This window comes from Centruroides sculpturatus, unplaced genomic scaffold, assembly GCF_000671375.1.
Source record: "Centruroides sculpturatus isolate CEXI.00-Female unplaced genomic scaffold, Cexi_2.0 scaffold569, whole genome shotgun sequence".
NCBI lineage: Eukaryota > Metazoa > Arthropoda > Arachnida > Scorpiones > Buthidae > Centruroides > Centruroides sculpturatus.
The window spans coordinates 140,803-160,765 of NW_019384810.1; the positions used below are offsets into that span (position 1 = coordinate 140,803).

At 27.9% G+C, this 19,963-nt stretch overlaps 1 protein-coding gene across 1 annotated transcript; it reads left to right on the forward strand.

Annotated features, from left to right (window-relative positions):
* Window positions 1-7,114: 7,114 nt before the first annotated feature.
* On the forward strand, window positions 7,115-14,653 carry LOC111629780. The gene is made up of 6 exons (XM_023373691.1): window positions 7,115-7,199; window positions 7,446-7,523; window positions 12,060-12,242; window positions 12,350-12,435; window positions 13,852-13,963; window positions 14,523-14,653. The coding sequence occupies exons 1-6, from the start codon at window positions 7,148-7,150 to the stop codon at window positions 14,615-14,617; spliced, it is 606 nt and encodes a 201-aa protein (XP_023229459.1). The 5' UTR covers window positions 7,115-7,147; the 3' UTR covers window positions 14,618-14,653.
* Window positions 14,654-19,963: the final 5,310 nt, after the last annotated feature.

The window sequence follows — 19,963 nt, forward strand, 5'->3', positions numbered from 1 at the left end:
GGTTTCGGAAACCTAAAGATTGCTTTGTCTTACGGGAAACTTTCCTTTTGTTACGATACTAGTCGTCATTATGTTGAGGTTCATTAGATTGGCGCGTAACTTCCTTGTCAATAAGTGTATAATTAACATGATTTGATGATGATTCCACTGCTGATTTTGCTTCCGTTAATGATAAATCTAACGTGAATGTCTCAGTGAAAGTAATGCTGATGTTGATTTTGTTAATAAGTCTTGTGTTGGTACTACTAATAAGCTCATCTTCATCACATTCCAAAAAATGTATCAATTTTCTTAATTAAAATATTCAAAAAAAACTTAAATGTACTACTTAAATAATTTCTAAATGAATATAATCAGTTTGAACGTTGAATTTCTTTAATTAGTTTGCCTGCTCTTACATTTTCTACTTTCACTTTTCTTTTCTTTTTTTTTTTTAATTTGTTTTATTTCCTTTCTCCGAAACGAATATTAAAACTCTTTTAAGAAGAATTTCTTTTAAATGAAGCCATGATTATTAACTTCTGGATTCTTTTAATTAAAGAAATTTATACTTTTAGTAAACGACAGTTAATAAATTTATTCGTTTTTAATCTGTAAAATTAGGATAATTTAATCTTGACGTTGCTACGTAAATCGCCATCGTATCAAAGGAAGTCGAAACTTGTCCAAGAAGTATACGGCGAAACCTGTCTAAAACGGAACGAACAAAACCTGCCTAAACAAAAGAAATTTATAGGAACGACGCGCTTTTCTATTTTAAAAAAGAACTTGTCAAAAACGGAAACTTTCCAAACAGGAAAATATATTCTATTCCGGTTTACGCAGGTTTTACTGTACTTTAAAGGTGATTTTCTTAAGCGATGTAGACATTAGTAACTTGTGTGGGTGTGTGTGTGTGTGTGAGAGAGAGCTATAAACTTATTGAGAAATGAGATACATTATGATTTTTATAAAGTAAAATTCAAGAAAAATTACTTAATATTGTAAATATTTTGGAGTATAAATAAAAATATATAATACAGAATAATTTACGGTAATAAATGCGAATAAATAATGTATAACCTACAATTTCTTAAACACTTATCAAGTAAAATCCAGCAACGAGTTGCGTAACTTTCCCGGCAAAAAAAAACTTAAAATTGTGCGTGGCGCCATCTGTTACATGATTTTATTATTTGTTAAAAGTATTATAAAATGACAAAAAATTTAATTTTGACTGTAGAGATGAATTTTATAAAAAGAAAAATTGTAAATGCTAATAACGAGGAAAATCTTTATCAAGTTCTATCCCACTCTGGATGTAAAATATGACCTCCCCTCTATATCTCCACTTCATTTACCGTTAACCACCGAAATTCAATATCATCAATGCCCTAATATACAAACTACCCTGAAAAATTTCGGAAATTTTCGACAAAAGGCAGAGAAGTTATTAAGCTTGAAAGTGAGTGAACAAAATTGTGCCCCCATACAAACGCACAGAAAAAACTCCCACTTCTTCGCATTTCTCCACGTTTATTGGACCCCCAAGTCTTTAAAAAATTATGTAAACATAATAATATATATAAGCTACAAATATAGACAATTGTAATGAATAAAGCATACAGAAAAAGGAGCTACATGTAATAAATAAACATAGCGAGATACATGTTAATATTATATTGAGCATATCTAAACAATTATGTAAACTTTATCACATAATGTCAGGGGGGAATAAATTAGGGGAGAAACTAGGTGTCCAAGTTTCATGATAGGTTAAATGTTCCACAGAAACCTAAGATAATATGAAAAATTTGGTGCAATTGGTCAAAAGGTTTAGAAGTTAATGGGGGAGGATAAAATCAATGGGGGTGGAGTAGGAGGTTTTATGATAGCCTATATTTTCCGCCGGTCCTGCAGAATAAACTATAAAAAATTTGATCGATCAAAGCGTTTAGAACTGTATAAAGAGCAGACAGTCAAATAGACATTATTATAAGATATATAATGCAATTACGTTTATAAGTAATGTTAAAGAAAAATGTATACTACGTATATATAGAAAAATATTTATATTTTGTTAAGAATGCATGCTTTTTTGTCTATAAGCAAATTCTATAATTGTAAGACAGTTATAAGCAGGAACCACAATTTAGTCTTTTATGTAAAAATATGGCATAAAAACTAGTTTAAATTAAAGACTTTTGAAAAACTATTTAATGACATTACTTTCCGGCTGTTATATATACAAGTAACAGAGGAAAAACATGGCAATCGGTTGGAAAATGATTCCCCTAGTCGAAAATTTCCGAAATAATGCAGGGAAGTTTGTATATTAGAGACAATGATACTCTTTCTCTATATCCCCTCGACCTTTAACAGCAATGATGCTGTTAAAGGTCGAGGGGATATAGAGAAAGAGGGGTCACGTGCCGCATCTCGATTGGGGTCAGATTTGATAAAGATTTTATTCCTTGTTAGCATTTACAATTCTTTTTATAAAATTTTTCTCTACCTTCAAAATTAAGCTTTTTGCCACTTTAATAATTAATTATATAAAAAGTTTATTTAATAAAATCGTATAACAGATGACGCTACACTCCATTTTAATTTATTTTGCCAGTAAAGTTACGCAACTCATTGCTAGATTTTTTTAATATATTTTTTAGTTTACAGATGTGGGAGCCAATATTTGTAATTGGATAGGGCCTCTCTTTAATTACTTTCAGGCCTTGTGTGTAGGCCTATATAATTTAAACAAATTTCTCTGTTATATAAACTACAAAGTATCATCAACATCAAACTTATTACATAAGAGTATTAAACATGAAATATTTATATAAATAAGTATTAGAATTTTTTTTTAAATAAGGGATATTTTGTATTTTTTGAAAATAATAAATATTCTCAGAGTAGTTACATTTTCTGAGTGAAGAAAGGGATTTTTCTCTTNATAAGTTTTTCGTGATTCAAAGCAAAAATACACGAAATTTTAATAATAATGGGCGAGAAAAATTAAAATTAATTCAAGTAACAGTTGAATCTCGATATACTGCCGTCGTGTACAGCGTTATCCTCATATAGTACTAGGAAATATTTGTGAAAGGGTCTTCTGCAGTTCTCTCGGTATAGTGAACTGAGCTAAACGACGGCAAGACTACAAAATTGTTTGGTATATCGGGGGATTGATATATCGAGAGACAGCTATGTAATTATTTTGTACAGTACTCAGTTAAGTTCCAAACTCGATTTAGTATCGATTTCAGTGAAACGATAGCGCTAAATCGAGGTTTATCTGTTATACGTTATCTTATCAATGTCTGAGCATCATTGTCTACTGTTGTTTTTCGGAAGAAAATTAAACCAAATTAAATGAAATATTACTTTTTTATAAATTTCGTTAATTATATTAATGTCATTTTTCCATTTGACATATTTAAAGTACAGGCTCCCTCTTTCCCATATTATGACTAACAATATGCGAAATCATTCCAAATCCCGGCAAAATTAAAATATAAACCTCAGGATGCCCAAAAAAATCAAAACAAATGTTGATATAAAATAGGATCACCTCCACCAGCAGGATAAAAAAAAGTATTAAAATTCCGATCTGTCAAAGCAATACATTTATAATAATTAATATTAATAATACCTTATAATTATAACATTAATATAAAGTTTCTCTATTAACAAATTTTAATTTGAAAAATTTAAATGTAATTACATTTATTTTAATTTTAATTTTTGAAGTGTTGGATGATTGGAAATGCGATTTGCGATGACGTTTTGATAATGATGCTGTTGATGCTACTTTTGTTGTCACTGATAATGAGGAGGAGGAAGAAAAGGATGATATTTTGATTGCGTTCTGATAATGATGATACTCGCGGTGACGTTTTGATGATGAAAATAATGCCATCACTGAAGTCTGGTTTTATTGATATTAATGATAATATTAATGTAACTTTAAAAATAAAATAATACTGAATATGAATACATGGGGTTATATTATTTGAGGGATAATATTATAGAGATACGCTCTCTGTTGTTGCTGCTACTCTTATTTACGATGTCAACATCGAATTCTGTCTCTGTTCGTGATAACACCGATATTAATGTTGTGATAATAAGATGATATTGAAGGATAGATGATACATTGGGCAGAATGATATTATATAGAGATGATGATTTGGCTGCTGATACTACAGTTGATACTACAAATGCTGTTGTTGCTACTTATTACGATAATATTAATGATGCTGTAGCTATGATAATGATAATGCAAATATTGATTTTGTTTCTCCTGATGATTGGTATTATATAAATGAAGATGTTAACTTTTCTCATAATAGTAATATTAATATTGATGTTTTTCATCTTATCTGGATATTATTATCACTATTGACGAGTCTGTTCCAGATACTCTGTTTTCTTCCTTAAAATCTTTAAGCTTAATTAAAACAGTTATTTATGTTTTATTTATATTATGAGATATTTTTGAAAATAATTTTCACTTGTCTTTAATTATCATCTTTTATCTTATTATAATTAATAGATATTGGTAAAGCTGATAGTAATCTTCAGTTTACTCCTAAAAGAGATCAATTATTGGCAAGTGGAGAAGAAGAAGAAGAAGAAGATAAGTTGCCAAATCGATGCTTGAAAAGAATATTTACAAGATTTACAATTTTGAAACAATTCCAAATGGAATTCGTCACACTAAAAAGCAAAAATTGTAGAGTAACTCTCTGTATTGTTTCCTTAAAAAGAACTCTGCATTCCTGAAATTATGCTGCATTTCCTGCTTGCGAATAATCTTAGAAGTATTTGCAAGTAGGATTTTTACATTAAAAATAATATAATATCCTTATTATCGTTCTGTGAACGATAATAAGGATATTATATATAATAAGGATATATATATATATAATAATAAGGATATATATATAACGATAATAAGGATATATTATTTTTATCCAAAAGTTAACTGACCACGTAAAGACAGAGCTGGAATGTAAAAGAAATAATAAAATATAAACGGTTAACTGATTTTTAGGCCAACTTGTATATGGAAAGCCATGAATAAATACAATGGCAAAGGCAATGCTATTTATGATGATTCTATTGACAGTAAAACTAATACAGCCGAATTTATAAAAACGGCCACCTCCCAATGACGGCCTTGTTTTTCAGCATACATTATAACTTCCAAACGACAGCCATTTTGTAATGTCTCCGTCAATGTCCGCTGTTTAGATATTTGACTACGTNATTTTAAGCATTTATCGCGTTCAAATATTTAAAAACGGTTAAAAACGTGAGTGAAATAAATTACTTGCCCTGAAGGTCCTCCATATTGCAAATATAAGAAACCTTCGTAAAATATTGATAAACTACTAAAAACTGTAATTAAAGCGGAATTTTAATCGTTTAAATTTATAAATTTTAAAATTTTATAACATTAAAATATTTAAAAAAGGTTAAAAACACGAGAAGAATTAATGAATTATGTTCCAGGAAGGTGATTAACATATCTACAACTAATCTGCATGTTAAGAAGAGAGATTTTTTTGTTAAAATCTATAGTTTACAATTCTGTGTATACACTGTACACTACATATTTATATACATATCTGTTGAGTGGACTTTGACATATGTTCTGAATAATGCTCCACCCAATGCACCATTGCGTGTAATTCTGATAATTGATAGTGATGGAGATTTTTTTTCTGAAACAGAAAAAAAACAAAAAAAAAAAAAAATGGAAATCGTTCGCGTGTCTATTGAAATCACAGATATTTGTAGCTAAAACAGATGCAATTTATGTAAATTAATATCCTTATTTAATTGATTTTTTCCAATTCTTTTAACGGTTTGTAGCGGAAATTATGTTTGGAGAATGGACATACTGTGTATATCAAGAATTATTTTATGTGATTTTATAGGTTAAATTATGAAAAATCGGATAAATTTTATAAGAAATTATAATTTTGAAGAGATTTTTTAAGCGTATAGCATAAAGAATTAAAGGTTGAGGATTAGGAGAGAGTAGGAAATACATAATGAGTTAAGAAGTACAAAATTTATCTTGCTCTTCCTACTCTTCTCTAACTAAGAAGAGAAAGTAAAAGCTTATGAGTTGAATGATTAAATTCCTACTTTTACTTTCTTCTGTTTTATTTGTATAGAAAATAAAAGAATGTAGGAGTAGAATTACAAAGTGTAGAAAGTAGAAGCTTAAGGGTAGGGAGATTAGCAAAAATAGGAATGAAGATAAGGTTAATCAATATTAGAAATTGTAAAATGGGTGTAAGTAAAAAGTGAAATAGCAAAAGAGAGAAGTAACAATAAGTACAAAAAGACTGCTCTTGTAAGTTTGATGAAAATAGGAGTTGCATGAGTAGGAAGAGCACTTAACTTGCACTTTCTAGTCTTTCAATTAATCTTTTTTACTCTAAGTAAGAACAGAAAGCAAGAATTTATGAGTAGAAAGAATGGGCAAGATCAAGATTAAATTCCTATTCTACTAATCTCATAGGAAGCACAAGAATATAGGAGCAGAAATTGCAAAGTAGGCAAGAGTAGGGACTACAAGATTAATTAAGAGTGGGAATTGTAAAATGGGAGTAAGCAAGAACTGAAAGATTAAGTAAGAATAGGGATTGCTCTTCTAAATTAGACAACAGGAAGTGCAAGATAAGCAAGAGCAGAGGATGGTAAAGGTAAAATGTAACATTATCTGCAGGCTAACTACAAGATATAATTAGAAAGATTAAGGTATCATATGGAGGTTTGTACATAAGTTAGTCTAGGAGGTTAGTGGATAAATAGTACTATCATTTATGATAAATTTATATTTTTGATCAGGATAAATATAGTTATATAATTAGAATAAAATAACAAGTGTAATCAGGGTAAGTAGTAAACTGACCAGGATGAGAGTAATAGTGTAATTAGGATAAGAGAAACAGCATCTTCCGGAGAAGATAGATGCTGATAGAATGAGTTTATCTGGGTAAGAAGAAAGTATTTGTGAGTTCTGTACTATACATAAATATACTTTATGCAGCAATTCCTAACGCTGTATTTATACTTTTCAATATATTCTACACAAATTTATGGAAATTACATCCATATAAAATTATTTACTTCCAGTTCCAATGGATATATGTGCCTGGTTTTCTATCAAAGAGATGCAAACATTGTTGAACTGGAAACAGGTAAAAGTTTATATAAAAATCTGGAATAAACTTTAAATTTAATCTTTAGAAAAATATAAAATTCGTTGCTCTCTTTCTAGAGTGCAAGGCGATCGAGTTTAATTAATAAGAGCTCATTTTTCTTATCAATTAAACTCGAGATGTTAGAGGAAAGATTTCTTTAATAATAATTAAATTAAAATGATATAATTAGCAAAAATATAATATTTTAATTAAATTTTAAAAGTTTTAAGTGTTCTTTTAAAGGAGAGAAAACTAGAAGATTACAAGATGCGTGCCAATCGCACTATTATAAAAGTAAAGCAGAGTTTACAACTCTAGTTGGTAAGTGTTTATCCTAGAGATACGTTAGTTTTTTTTAATCTAAATTTTACTTTAATTTTCTCTTTGAAATTATTTTATAAGAGGTATTTTACACTAAGTTGTTAAGATTATTATGAGAATAATTAAGGTATACACTTCTAAAGAATCTTTCTCTCCTCTTGTTGTAAAGAAAGAGAAAATTAGAAACGGGGGATCATCATCTCTCCTTAGGAAAGATAACGTTAATTTACTTTCACCATTCAAAAGGATGGAAAAATTTTCAAATTCTACTTTAAAATTTATCTTTTTCTTTTTATTTTTAAATGAATAAATTGTATCAAAACGTTTTTTTCTTAAACTTTATCCAACAGAAATGTGGGTAACTTCGTGGATCTTGTTTACTTTTATTATTATTATTTGTTAGGAAAAAAAACGAGAGAGTTCTGTTGACGTGAAATGTTTACAGTCGAAAAATATGAAAATTTTGCTGATTTTTACTCTTTATTCTTTACTTTATTGAATGATGATTGTCATTTATTTAGGTAAAGAGGATCAGAATTTGATGATAGAGATAAACAGATAGAGTCACCCTTCAGAGATCAGAGAAACACGTAAAAAGAAGAATCAAATCAAGGGCATCATCTTTTTATTCTAAAGGAATCAAATCAAAATTCTCATCCTTTAATACTAAAGGAATCGAATCACGGGCCTCACCTTTTAAGGGAAGTCATTTTTTAATGTTAAAAGAATCAGAAAAAGGAATCATCCTTTAACAGTAAAGGAAACAGATAAAGGAAATTATCCTTTCATAATAAAGGCAAACAAGTAAAGGTAATCATCAATCGTTAATGAAGGCCATCGAACAGTGAAGACATCCTTTGATGATAAAGATAAACTAAATAATGGAAAAAACTTCCTGACAATAAAAAGCAGAAAACCAAGCTGAAGATGTTGCAGTTTACTTTAATTTCTTTATTTATTTTTATAAAATTCTTCATTAATCCGCATCTCTTATAATTATAGAAGAATGCATTATACAAAAATCCAATGCTTAAAACTACAATTTTTAAATGTTTAATTACTCGAACACCATTAAAAACACTCGTAAAATCTTTTTACTTTTTATTAAATTATTAAAAATGAAGTTAAAATTTCAAAAAACAAATTTATTTTTTACACATTTTCTTCAGTAGAAAACCTCTTAAATAAAATTTATTACCTTCGTTTTCTCATCTTTTACAGTTGAAGAAACACAATTTCTTGATACAAATTTATTATTTTTGCTGCAGATTTAAAGGGGAAAAATTAGAAATTATAAGAAAAGAAAGTTGTAAAATTTCATAAAATCACAATAGAAAAATTATTTAAGATAAATCTTTAATTTAAAATCGCGTTAAAAATTAGTAACTCGATACTCTGATTTATTGATGATCTCATAAATCTTGTTATTTAATTATAATTTATTTGTGAATGTACGTTTTATCATTGACTTTATCATGTCTTCGTGCTTTTAAGATGAATTTTATTTAATTTTAATTATTTATTTAAAGAATACTCCTCGGATGCATTCCAGCAATGCTAAAATTTCTTTATTGTTTTTATCTCTTCCGGAATGGGAAAGAGAAAAATAAGAGAAAGATGCTTTGTTATTCCACTCGGTTTGAATGCTTTCAATCATAATCTTATTGATCCCCTCATTGAAGTTTTCTGCTTTTGGTTGTCTTATTCCAATGCCCATCTCGTTACTATAATTCCTGCATGAATTTCAACGGATTGCATTCTATTTTTTCTTTATTTTTCTCAACTAAATGTAAATAATACCGTTATTTTATTCTTTTTTATGCATTTTTGCTGAAAGACCTTTAAGAAATTTCCATATTTTCGTCCTCTTCTGCACAAAATAACAGTTAAGGTATCACGATGATTTTGATCGTCAATGTAAAAAATAATCGTTCTCTTCCTTCTCTAGCAAGAAATTTTACGATAATTTTGTAGATTTAACAATGAATTTAATTGATTTTAACAATAATTTATCGTCTAGATGTAGAGGAATTAAGATCTTCAACCATTTATCTACGTTTTCCAGCATCATCATCAATAGATATTGGAGCATATAAATAGTCAGAAATAGTCAGAGTTTTATGTAATTCTAATGAAAAATTCGATGTAAATTTTATTTAAAAGTAGAAAAATATATAATTCAATAGAAAATATAAATATTTTCTGGATTAAATTCTTGTTTCAGTTCAAATGTTATCATAAATAAATATATATATATGTTCTTGTATACGTGAATGCACTTAAAGAATTTTGTCATCATATTGATTCTTTATTGAACTTTTTTCATTTTTTCCTGTACATATTTTTCTTTTAAAGTAAAAAATGTATTGTCAAGCGTTCTTTAAACATGCTTTTTTTATGTGTCAACATCTTTTCTACATACGAAACATCTGAATTATCCTAAAGAGCCCTATAGTAACTTTACATTGCTGTTTATGTATTTTCAGGAAAGTTATTGGGGAAATTTTGAGAAAATTTCAGTAAATTTTTCGTAAAAATTAAGAAAAAATAATGCTCATCTTTATAAGTAAAACTACATTCAAATCATAAGTAAATTATAAAATTTTTAAATGTTATATTAAAGAATTTTTTACTTTGAAATTAGAGAAATTTTTCTTACGTCAGGAAAATTATTTTCTTGTAAGAAACTTTTTTTATTTAGTTGAAGAATTTTAATCGTTTTGATCAGGAATTTTTTTTTAAATAAGGGATATTTTGTATTTTTTGAAAATAATAAATATTCTCAGAGTAGTTACATTTTCTGAGTGAAGAAAGGGATTTTTCTCTTCAGATGAGGAATTTTCTTTAAATTAGAGCTTCAGATCAAAATAAATGATTTTAGATTTAAGAATTATCGTCCTTTATAGAAAAAAATTATTATTTATGTGAGATTTATTTATACTTTTCCATAATTTCCATATCTATCCATATCTAGATCTTCTTTAAGTAGAATATATCCTTTAAAATGTCTTCGATAGACTATATACTAGTGAAAAGTTATTCTCTAAAAGAATTTTTTCTAAACTTAAATGGAATTGAATTTCATGAGGACGAGACCTTCAATATATCAACGAACATAATTAAATCCTCATCCTCTTTATCATTTTCTTTGTTGAATTCTCTTTCTCATCTTCCAAATTTATCTTACTCTTTTGTTCATTTGCATCTATATTTTTCTGTTTCATCTCCTCACTGTTATCTTCTTCACTCATCCTTTCTCTTCTCTATTATTTCTTCTTCTATAATAATGATACCTTCTTTCCTCTACTATTCTTATTCTCCTTAGTTATCTTTTCATCTTTGTCTCATCTTCCTATCATTATATCCTTAATCTTCTCCTCAATTCTAGATTTAGCTCATCCCTATCTCTCTCTCTCTCTCTCCCTCCTCATTTTATTCAACAGCATTTTATCATCTTTTCCTTTTCCCTCTTCCCTAATTATCATTTTAAAAAAGGGAATTTTTGTTTTTCTATAAGAAAATTTCTTTTTAATAATTAAAAATACCTGTTTTAGTGATAAAAAGGTAAAATTTTAAATATATTCTGGATTTCTTTCCCAGTAAAGGTTACATTGATGTAAACACCCCCAAGCTATGATTAATAAAGTATTAAATATACTTTCTCCGAAACAAAATTAAATTTTAGAATTAGAAAATAAAATTTAAATAAAACTTCCAAAGAGGAAATAAACAAATAAAATTATGATGAAAAACTATTTAAAACTTCATCTTGAAAGTTTCTGTTAGGTTAATTTGATATTCTAGAGACTATTAATAAGTAAGAAAGTTAGAATGCTGTTGACGATGAAGATAAGAAGGAAATGATGAGGGAAAAAAGTTTAAAAAGGAAGAGAAAGGGGATGCGATGAAGAGGAAATGAAGAAAAAAGAGTGGGATGAGGAGGAGATAAGAAAAGATGAGGTGGATGAAGAAAATATGTGAGAAAGGAGGGCGATGGATGAGGAGAAGATGAGGAATATAATGGAAGATAAAAAAGAAAGAGAATGGGATGAGGAAGAGATGAAAAAATAAAAATAGAATGAAGGTAAATAAGAAAACGTAGAAGCGATGGATGATGAGGGAGGAGATGAGGGAAATAATGGAAAGATAAAGAAAAGAAAAGAGTGGGATGAGGAGGAGATAAGAAAGGGTATGACAGTAATGATAAAAGTAAAAACAAAATAAAAATGAGGAGTTTGAGAAAAGAGGAGAAGCAGAGGAGAAAAAAATAGAGGTGAGGAGCAGTAAAAAATAAGTTTGAGAAGGCTGATAAAAAACAATTTGAGAAAGAATGAAACAACAGAAATGGGAATAAGTGGGTAAAATAAGAATACGAAAGAAGGAATAGGAAAAACTGATAGGAAAGAATAGAGGGCGAGGAGTAGAAGTAAAAGCAGGAAATGAAGGTGGAGTAGAAGGGGGAGGAGTTACGTATAAAAAGAACTGTTTTATTTTTCAGTTTCTAAAATTGTTTTACTTTCTGTTTTTCTTTTAAAGCACCCTTAGCCGATAACGACGTGTGCCCTCAGTTAGTAGAGACTGATGGATTGAAGATAAATGCAGGAAAAGTTAGTTTACGTTCAGAAGATTGCAGAGGTAGCACAGCTCACGTGGTGGGATGCAGAAGCAAAGATACTTTAGAATTTTTAACGACATGCGCTTCATTTAAAGATCGTATGAGTTAGTCATTTTTCTTAAATTTATCACCCATAAAGTACAAACTTTCAAATAATAATAATAAACAATTATAAAGAGTAAACATTATTTTAAATGTAATTTTTTTGTAGCATTTCAGTGCCACGGATGGTGGGAGGAGAACGAGAAAACTTATCTCATTGCTGGACTTAAAAATTCCAAGACTAAATACTGTTTTGTAAGTAAGGTTATATGCTTAAAGGAATTTTTATTAAAGTCATTATATGATATATATTTTAAAATTTTAATAACAAGTAAGAGTGAGGAGAGAAAGCGAGAGGAGGAAGAGGAGAGGAAAAAAAAATAGTAATAACAATAGTGAAGATGAAGTAGAGCATTCTTTTGGTGGAATATCAATAAATGGAGTGAAGTGATAACATTAAGAAAATGGAACATTCCATCGTCGACAAAACTTTTTCAAAGATATGAAAGAATTTAAGAGGGGGGTTTACGTTCTGTCTAGTTAAATCGACTCTACTAATGACCATAGTTCTTTCTATGTTTTGGGTGTGATGCGTTTAATGTTTTCTTCGACATCAAAAGCCTTTATGTTCCGCTCCACTTAGCTGAAATGAAAAGTCAAAAAAGTGGAAATGGAATCATGTATTGGATGTGAAAAAATATTGAAAAAAACTTTAATTATTAATCAAAATATTCGGTGATATATGCCATGTATTTTTTTAAAAATTGTATATGTAATCTTCTAGGATGCATCGACGTAAAGGGATAAATGAGGAAATTTGATGTAATTTTAAATGAACTTTACATAATGATGGTTTCTGTTTATGCAATTTCGCATAAAAATATAATTGGTGTCATACAAATTATGTTTCACACGCAGCAGCATCACTCTTCTTTCTCTAAAAGGATGCCCTCAGTTTTTTTTTAATTTTAAATGTAATCTTCTACTCTGTGATGCATTAATGTAACTGTTATGAGGAATAAATGAGGAAATTTGATGCAGTTTTAATTCAATTTAAAATATTTTTGGTTCCTATTGATGCTAATTATATTTTTCAACAAAATTACATCACGAAAATTACGTTTCATACGCAGCAACATCATTCTTTTTCCTCTGAAAGACATGTTTGCAGCTAGGATAAATATTAATATTCAGTTATCTTGGGTCCTAATTTATGTAATTTAGATCATGAGATAATTCGGAAATAATTCGTATTTCATCTTTATATGAAGAAAATATAATTAAAATTTAAAAACTTGTAGCATTAGCACTTCCATGTCTTCTGCTAGAGTGATGCTTGTAGCTTCAAAAAAAAAAGAGCCAAAAATTGCCAAAATTTAATTTTGTGGTTCTTTACTTTATCATATATGATGTTATAACTATGATGTAAGTCGTTTTACATCAGGAACAAGCCGGATATGCACTTATTATGACCCTATATAAGTCCTTCCCTATCATTAAGAGTCCTTAAATGTAGGCCCTAGCTACAGATGTACAGTTTACGTATCACATTTTCATCCCTACATACAATGCAAATTCGGAAAAATGTAATTGAATTAATTACAATTTGACGATAATTAGGATGTAGAACTGTCCATTGTTATCTGTGGAATTAATTAATTGTATTTTCAGGTGTACACAATCGACGGAATTGTTACCAAATTATCAGCATTGTATGACACATGCCATAGAGGTATCATGCCTGGAATTACAGGGAACCTCACTTTTAACATTACGGCAGCAGGTAAATTGTGTTAAACATTAACTAACAGTAAGCTTAACAAAAGGGCACGAAAAAGCCTTCTACAGGAAAATTTAATTGAATTTTTAGACAATTTTTCTCAAATTATAATTAAATACTAATATAAATTATATACAATGTAATGGAATTCTATATAGTTGTTTAATTTTTTTTTTAAATTAAATTTTTTGGTTGCGTATTATTCAAAAGTTAGGGGCTTTTAAAACGATATACGTTCGTTTTGAGTTGCTACTAATTCAAATTTGAATTTGACAAATTACGTTAGCCACACTCGCGCTTCCGACCAATCAGCGATAAGATAATTTTGAATTTTTAAATTTGACCAATTACGTGAGCTATGCTGATATTATAACCAATCATCAATAAGAAAATGCAAAATTGTTAAACTCTACTAATCATTCATATAAACCGAACCAAAAATTCATTAATTAAAAAGAGGACGAAGGCCAAATTAAAATTATATTTTTACCTTATAATTTTAATATATATTTTATTATTTTAACTTAAATTAATATATATATATTTTTTTTATTTTGTATAGGTAAATGTGAATACCTTCTAAATCGAGCTCCGAGCCAAAAGAGTCTCATAAATCCCTTTATGTTATTAATGGTGGCCTGTGCCTTGATGCGGTGACAGGCTCTGTGATGGACATCTACAAGATAAACAAAACAGTGCCTATTTCCTAAGAACCTTAGAAAAAAATTGAATTTAAAAAGAAAAAAAAAACAAAAAAGACTGTGGTGTTTGTATGATCTTGTTGTACATAAAAATTTAAAAAAAAGCGACGTGCAATACAAAAGGAGCGGAGATGTTCTGTACTTGTTCCATCCTAGGTCTACTGTTTATTGTTATGTATATTCCCGAAAAAACAGAAAAAATACGAAAAAACATAAAAAAAATTAATAAAAATTCTTTCCTGGTTCAATTTGTCAATTAAAATAAACAAAAACAAAACATAATTTTTTAAGTTACAGTAAGAACAACGTACCAACCGAAAGAAACAAAGATCCAACATTTAAACTAAAAAATTAATAAAAATTCCCATTAAAACAATTAAAAATAAAACGATATTATTCTTTAAGATGAGGACGGACACACAAACGTACCCCTAAAAAATATCGTTAATTAAATTTTAAAAATGAATAAAAATTTCTTCCTGGTTTAATTTGTCAATTAAAATCATTTTTAAAATAATAAAAAAGTTTACTTCTTAATTAAGGTACGAGCTTACATACGAACGTATCGAAAATAATTCGAAATTTTAATTGAAAAATAAATAAAAACATGTAAATTTTATCTTATAAAATTTATAAACATAAATATACAAAATTAAGAAAAAATAAATTAGTTTTTAACGTTCGAATGTACGAACAGACACACGAACTTATCAGCAAAAAATTAAAAATTTTAATTTAAAATAAAGAAAAAAGAAATTTAAAAAATTAAACTCTTAATTAAGATATATTTTTATATTAAATAACTTTTATTAAAATTTATTAAAATTAATATGGGCCTTCATAAAATTATTTCTTAATAATTGATTATTTTATTTAAAAAGTAAATTATTTTTATGGTCGGAAAATGGAGAAAAATAAGGAAAATTGATGATGATATCAGGCAATTTTCTTTGGAAAATTGTTATTAAATTAGTGATGAATATAGATTCTTGTTTGTGGAAGAAATATTTACATTTGCTCATAGAAAAATCGTTATTTGAGGTAGAGTAGAACCTTCGTTTTAACGTTTTCTGACATTATTAGTGCGTCTAGGTCAAATTTTTATGAAAAATATTAAAAATTAGACAGAAAATAATTTATAAAAGGTAACACGTTAGCATATAAAGCATAACTAACCTTCAAAAATATCATTTATAATGCAAAATCAAAACGCGATGCGCTAAGGGCCGAAGCGTCAAAAGAGCGATTCGTTCGTTTTTATTCAATTTAAAAGCTAAAATTTTATAATTTTTAAACAATTTTGACATTAGAAAACCTTTTTAACATTTAAATATATTATAAATCAATTTTGAGCTATAATTTTTAGTAATAAGTCGAATTTTGTTTATGCCGTTGCGACGCAACGGTGCGACATTGCGCTCATTTAGCGCGTAATTTATTCATTTTTTATTCAGAACGAAATGTGTTTATGGAGGTAAATTTTAAAAATAATTTTAAAAATTGAATATAATAACATTTAAATAAATTTTAAAAAATAATGCTTTTTAAGTAATTGTCGGTAATTGCATCGATGATTCAAAACAACTTTTGACGCGCCAATGCGCGACTCGAGCATTTTGCTTAGTAAAATGCTTAATTATATAATTTCTGATCAACGTTTTATATGTATTTTATATTTTTAACATTATAATGTAATAATATTTAATTTTAAGCGTTAATATAAGGCATAATCGTAGATTTTACAGATACTACACGGCGCGCCGGCGCGAGGCCATCGCGACTCCAGCGCGCCGAGCGAACTCGTAAATGTCACTTTTAAACGTCTGATGACATTTAAACTTATTAATATTTAATTTAAAATTTTCCAATTTTCCAAAAAATGAATATTTTAAACGTTATAAAATATTAATAAGTTTTTCGTGATTCAAAGCAAAAATACACGAAATTTTAATAATAATGGGCGAGAAAAATTAAAATTAATTCAAGTAACAGTTGAATCTCGATATACTGCCGTCGTGTACAGCGTTATCCTCATATAGTACTAGGAAATATTTGTGAAAGGGTCTTCTGCAGTTCTCTCGGTATAGTGAACTGAGCTAAACGACGGCAAGACTACAAAATTGTTTGGTATATCGGGGGATTGATATATCGAGAGACAGCTATGTAATTATTTTGTACAGTACTCAGTTAAGTTCCAAACTCGATTTAGTATCGATTTCAGTGAAACGATAGCGCTAAATCGAGGTTTATCTGTTATACGTTATCTTATCAATGTCTGAGCATCATTGTCTACTGTTGTTTTTCGGAAGAAAATTAAACCAAATTAAATGAAATATTACTTTTTTATAAATTTCGTTAATTATATTAATGTCATTTTTCCATTTGACATATTTAAAGTACAGGCTCCCTCTTTCCCATATTATGACTAACAATATGCGAAATCATTCCAAATCCCGGCAAAATTAAAATATAAACCTCAGGATGCCCAAAAAAATCAAAACAAATGTTGATATAAAATAGGATCACCTCCACCAGCAGGATAAAAAAAAGTATTAAAATTCCGATCTGTCAAAGCAATACATTTATAATAATTAATATTAATAATACCTTATAATTATAACATTAATATAAAGTTTCTCTATTAACAAATTTTAATTTGAAAAATTTAAATGTAATTACATTTATTTTAATTTTAAAGTCTTGTCAAAGATGCTGTGGGTAGTAAAAGAATTATTGTCCATATTAAAGCCGCAACACTAATGATAATATAATAAGATTCTGGTGGATATTAAGATAATAAATGTCTAAGAATCATCTAAATTGACATTTTACGACACACAAATTTGCCATAAACGTCTTCGAAAGACCATAAACGTCCTTGGATGCGGCTGGAGTTGAAGATGACGTAGCTCATGAGTGATCATGTTTTTAATGCTAGCGTCGCATAGGGATTATATTTTCTTATTATGAAAATGGAAACCATGCAACTTTTTATAGCATTTTTGGCATAGTTTGGAAAAAGATTCGCCTTTCTTCTCCCTCTTCTACAATTTTATAATACATGTAGAGAAATTAAACAAGAATTTTATGGCATTTCGTTTATTTATAAATCCGGTTTTTTACTCTTCCTCTTCATTTTTTCTACACTTTAGATTAATAAATTTTTTACGAAATAAAATACAAGAAGATATTTATAATGTTTATCCATCTGTTGATACATTTCTTTATTTGATAGCTTAAAAATAAAAGAAAATTTATGCAATTTCTTGTGGATAAATGTATAATGTAAGATATATGCTTTTTAATTTTCGATTTAACACGCTGTTTTATTTATTTTTCCTCTATTAAATGTAGTATATATATTTTTATTTTACCTTCAGATTTCTGCTATTTGCATTTATATTTATTCTTCTGTGCTGCATAATATTGCGGATAAATTAGAGTTGCTGCTTTTATAGAAAAGAAATCTTACATCATTTTGGAGAGCAATATATTCATTCTGCAGTGAACTAGGATTAATCATCGTGCATGCCTGATGCTATTGACTGGATAGGAGGCAACATACATATTTCATTGCTTCCTTCATCCAACTGTACAATTTTTCACTTGATTCCGAATGAATTCAGTTGATTAACCATTGTTTTTGAGCAACAGAATCTTTTATTCGGTTAAATCCATTAGAGACCACATTTTTCTTCAGCAACAAAATCTTTTTAATGGTTTCTCTGTTCTTTTTCTCTTTCCTACCACAAACATAAACCTTCTTTCATAAGAGAAAATGAAAGTTTAATGATTAGCAGAAAACGTTTCTGCTTCATAATTTAATTAAAATAATCAAACTTAATCAATTAAAGTTCAGTTTGGTGATATTCTTTTAACGACATCATAAAAATCTTCAAGGGGTTAATTTTTCTTTGTATAATATTGACATATCTCATAATAGAAATTGTGATGATGTGGAATAAACTTCCAACAACAGAATGCTGACAGGGGAAAAAAATTACATTTAAAGGAAAAGGAGGGAGGGAAAAATCATCTGTAAGAAGAGACAAATATTGAATTCAGCAGAGTCACAGCTTTTGAATTCAGAGTTACAAGCAAGATCTAGTTTCTTTTTGATAGATGAACTGTTTAAAGATCCACATAACAAATAAATTTCTAAGAAATCAAGTAAAAAAATATATATATAATAAAGGGTCCACGATTGTAAATAAAATTTTCTAAAATTATTGAAGCTGAAGAGAAGATTAAGCAAATTTTTATGGATATAAGAAAGTCAAACTTTTACCTTTTCTGTAAAGAAAATTTACATTTTATGGATAATGTACGAAGAGAAAAAGAAGAAATATCAACATGTATAAGAAATTACGTGATTTCTTTAATGGTTAATTTTTAAATCATTGTTTAATTTACGGTATGAGAGCTAATTTCTTGATATTAAATTATTTACAACGGCATTACGAAATATTTGTAACGATTTTCAATAAAGTTAAAGAAAGAAAAGAATGAGGAGTTGAAAAAGTTTTCAAAAAGTATTTTTAATGAAATAAAATTCATAAATCATTTCAAGGAACATCAAAAGGAAGAATCGCGTGTGTTTCCAACTTTACACGCAAGGAAGTTAAGAGAAAGCGGAATTTATGAATTATTATATTTTTTATTTTTTATTTTTAACACGATTTTTTTTTATGCATTTGTAAAGAGAATAAATGTTGGAAATCCCCCATACAATTGACTTTTATATAAAAAAGAAAAATTAATTAAATCGAAAATTAATTGTTGTAAGAAGTCAGTTAATTAAATTGGAAAAATCGAATGATTAGTCATGAAATTTTGTAAATGTCACGAATTAAGAATTTAAAACGTTTAAGTGAATTAAAAAAGAAATTTTTTCTATTTATTTTACTTTATTTCTAAAATATAAATGCCTGGAGGTATTGAATATTTACTTTTTTTTACCTTCCTAGGAAATGTTAAAAAGTGAAAGTGATGAGAGAGATGCTTCTCCGCATCCTTCGGATGCTGCAGATGTTAGCAACATTAGATACATCTGGAGCGTTAAATATTCGGTTATGGTTGCCATAAAATTTATATATCTTCATTCAATTATTCGTAAAAATCTTCTAAAATAAGAAAGAAAAAAAAAANTGAGCTCTATTAAACACGAATCTATCAAAATTTATCGTATTGATCGAATGTGTTCATCATTAAAATAATTTTTTAAATGCTGATTTTAAAGAGTTTTTTTGAAGGAGAATTACAATTATTTTATTTTTTTAAAAATAAATTTCGTTGAAAAGTA

What these genes read in the sequence shown, in the direction of transcription:
- LOC111629780 (XM_023373691.1), top strand. Translation starts at nt 7,148, where the DNA reads ATGTGCCTGGTTTTCTATCAAAGAGATGCAAACATTGTTGAACTGGAA. An exon ending in CATTGTTGAACTGGAAACAG is followed by an intron (nt 7,200 to 7,445) that starts GTAAAAGTTTAT and finishes GTTCTTTTAAAG; the next exon opens with GAGAGAAAACTAGAAGATTA. An exon ending in TTCATTTAAAGATCGTATGA is followed by an intron (nt 12,243 to 12,349) that starts GTTAGTCATTTT and finishes ATTTTTTTGTAG; the next exon opens with CATTTCAGTGCCACGGATGG.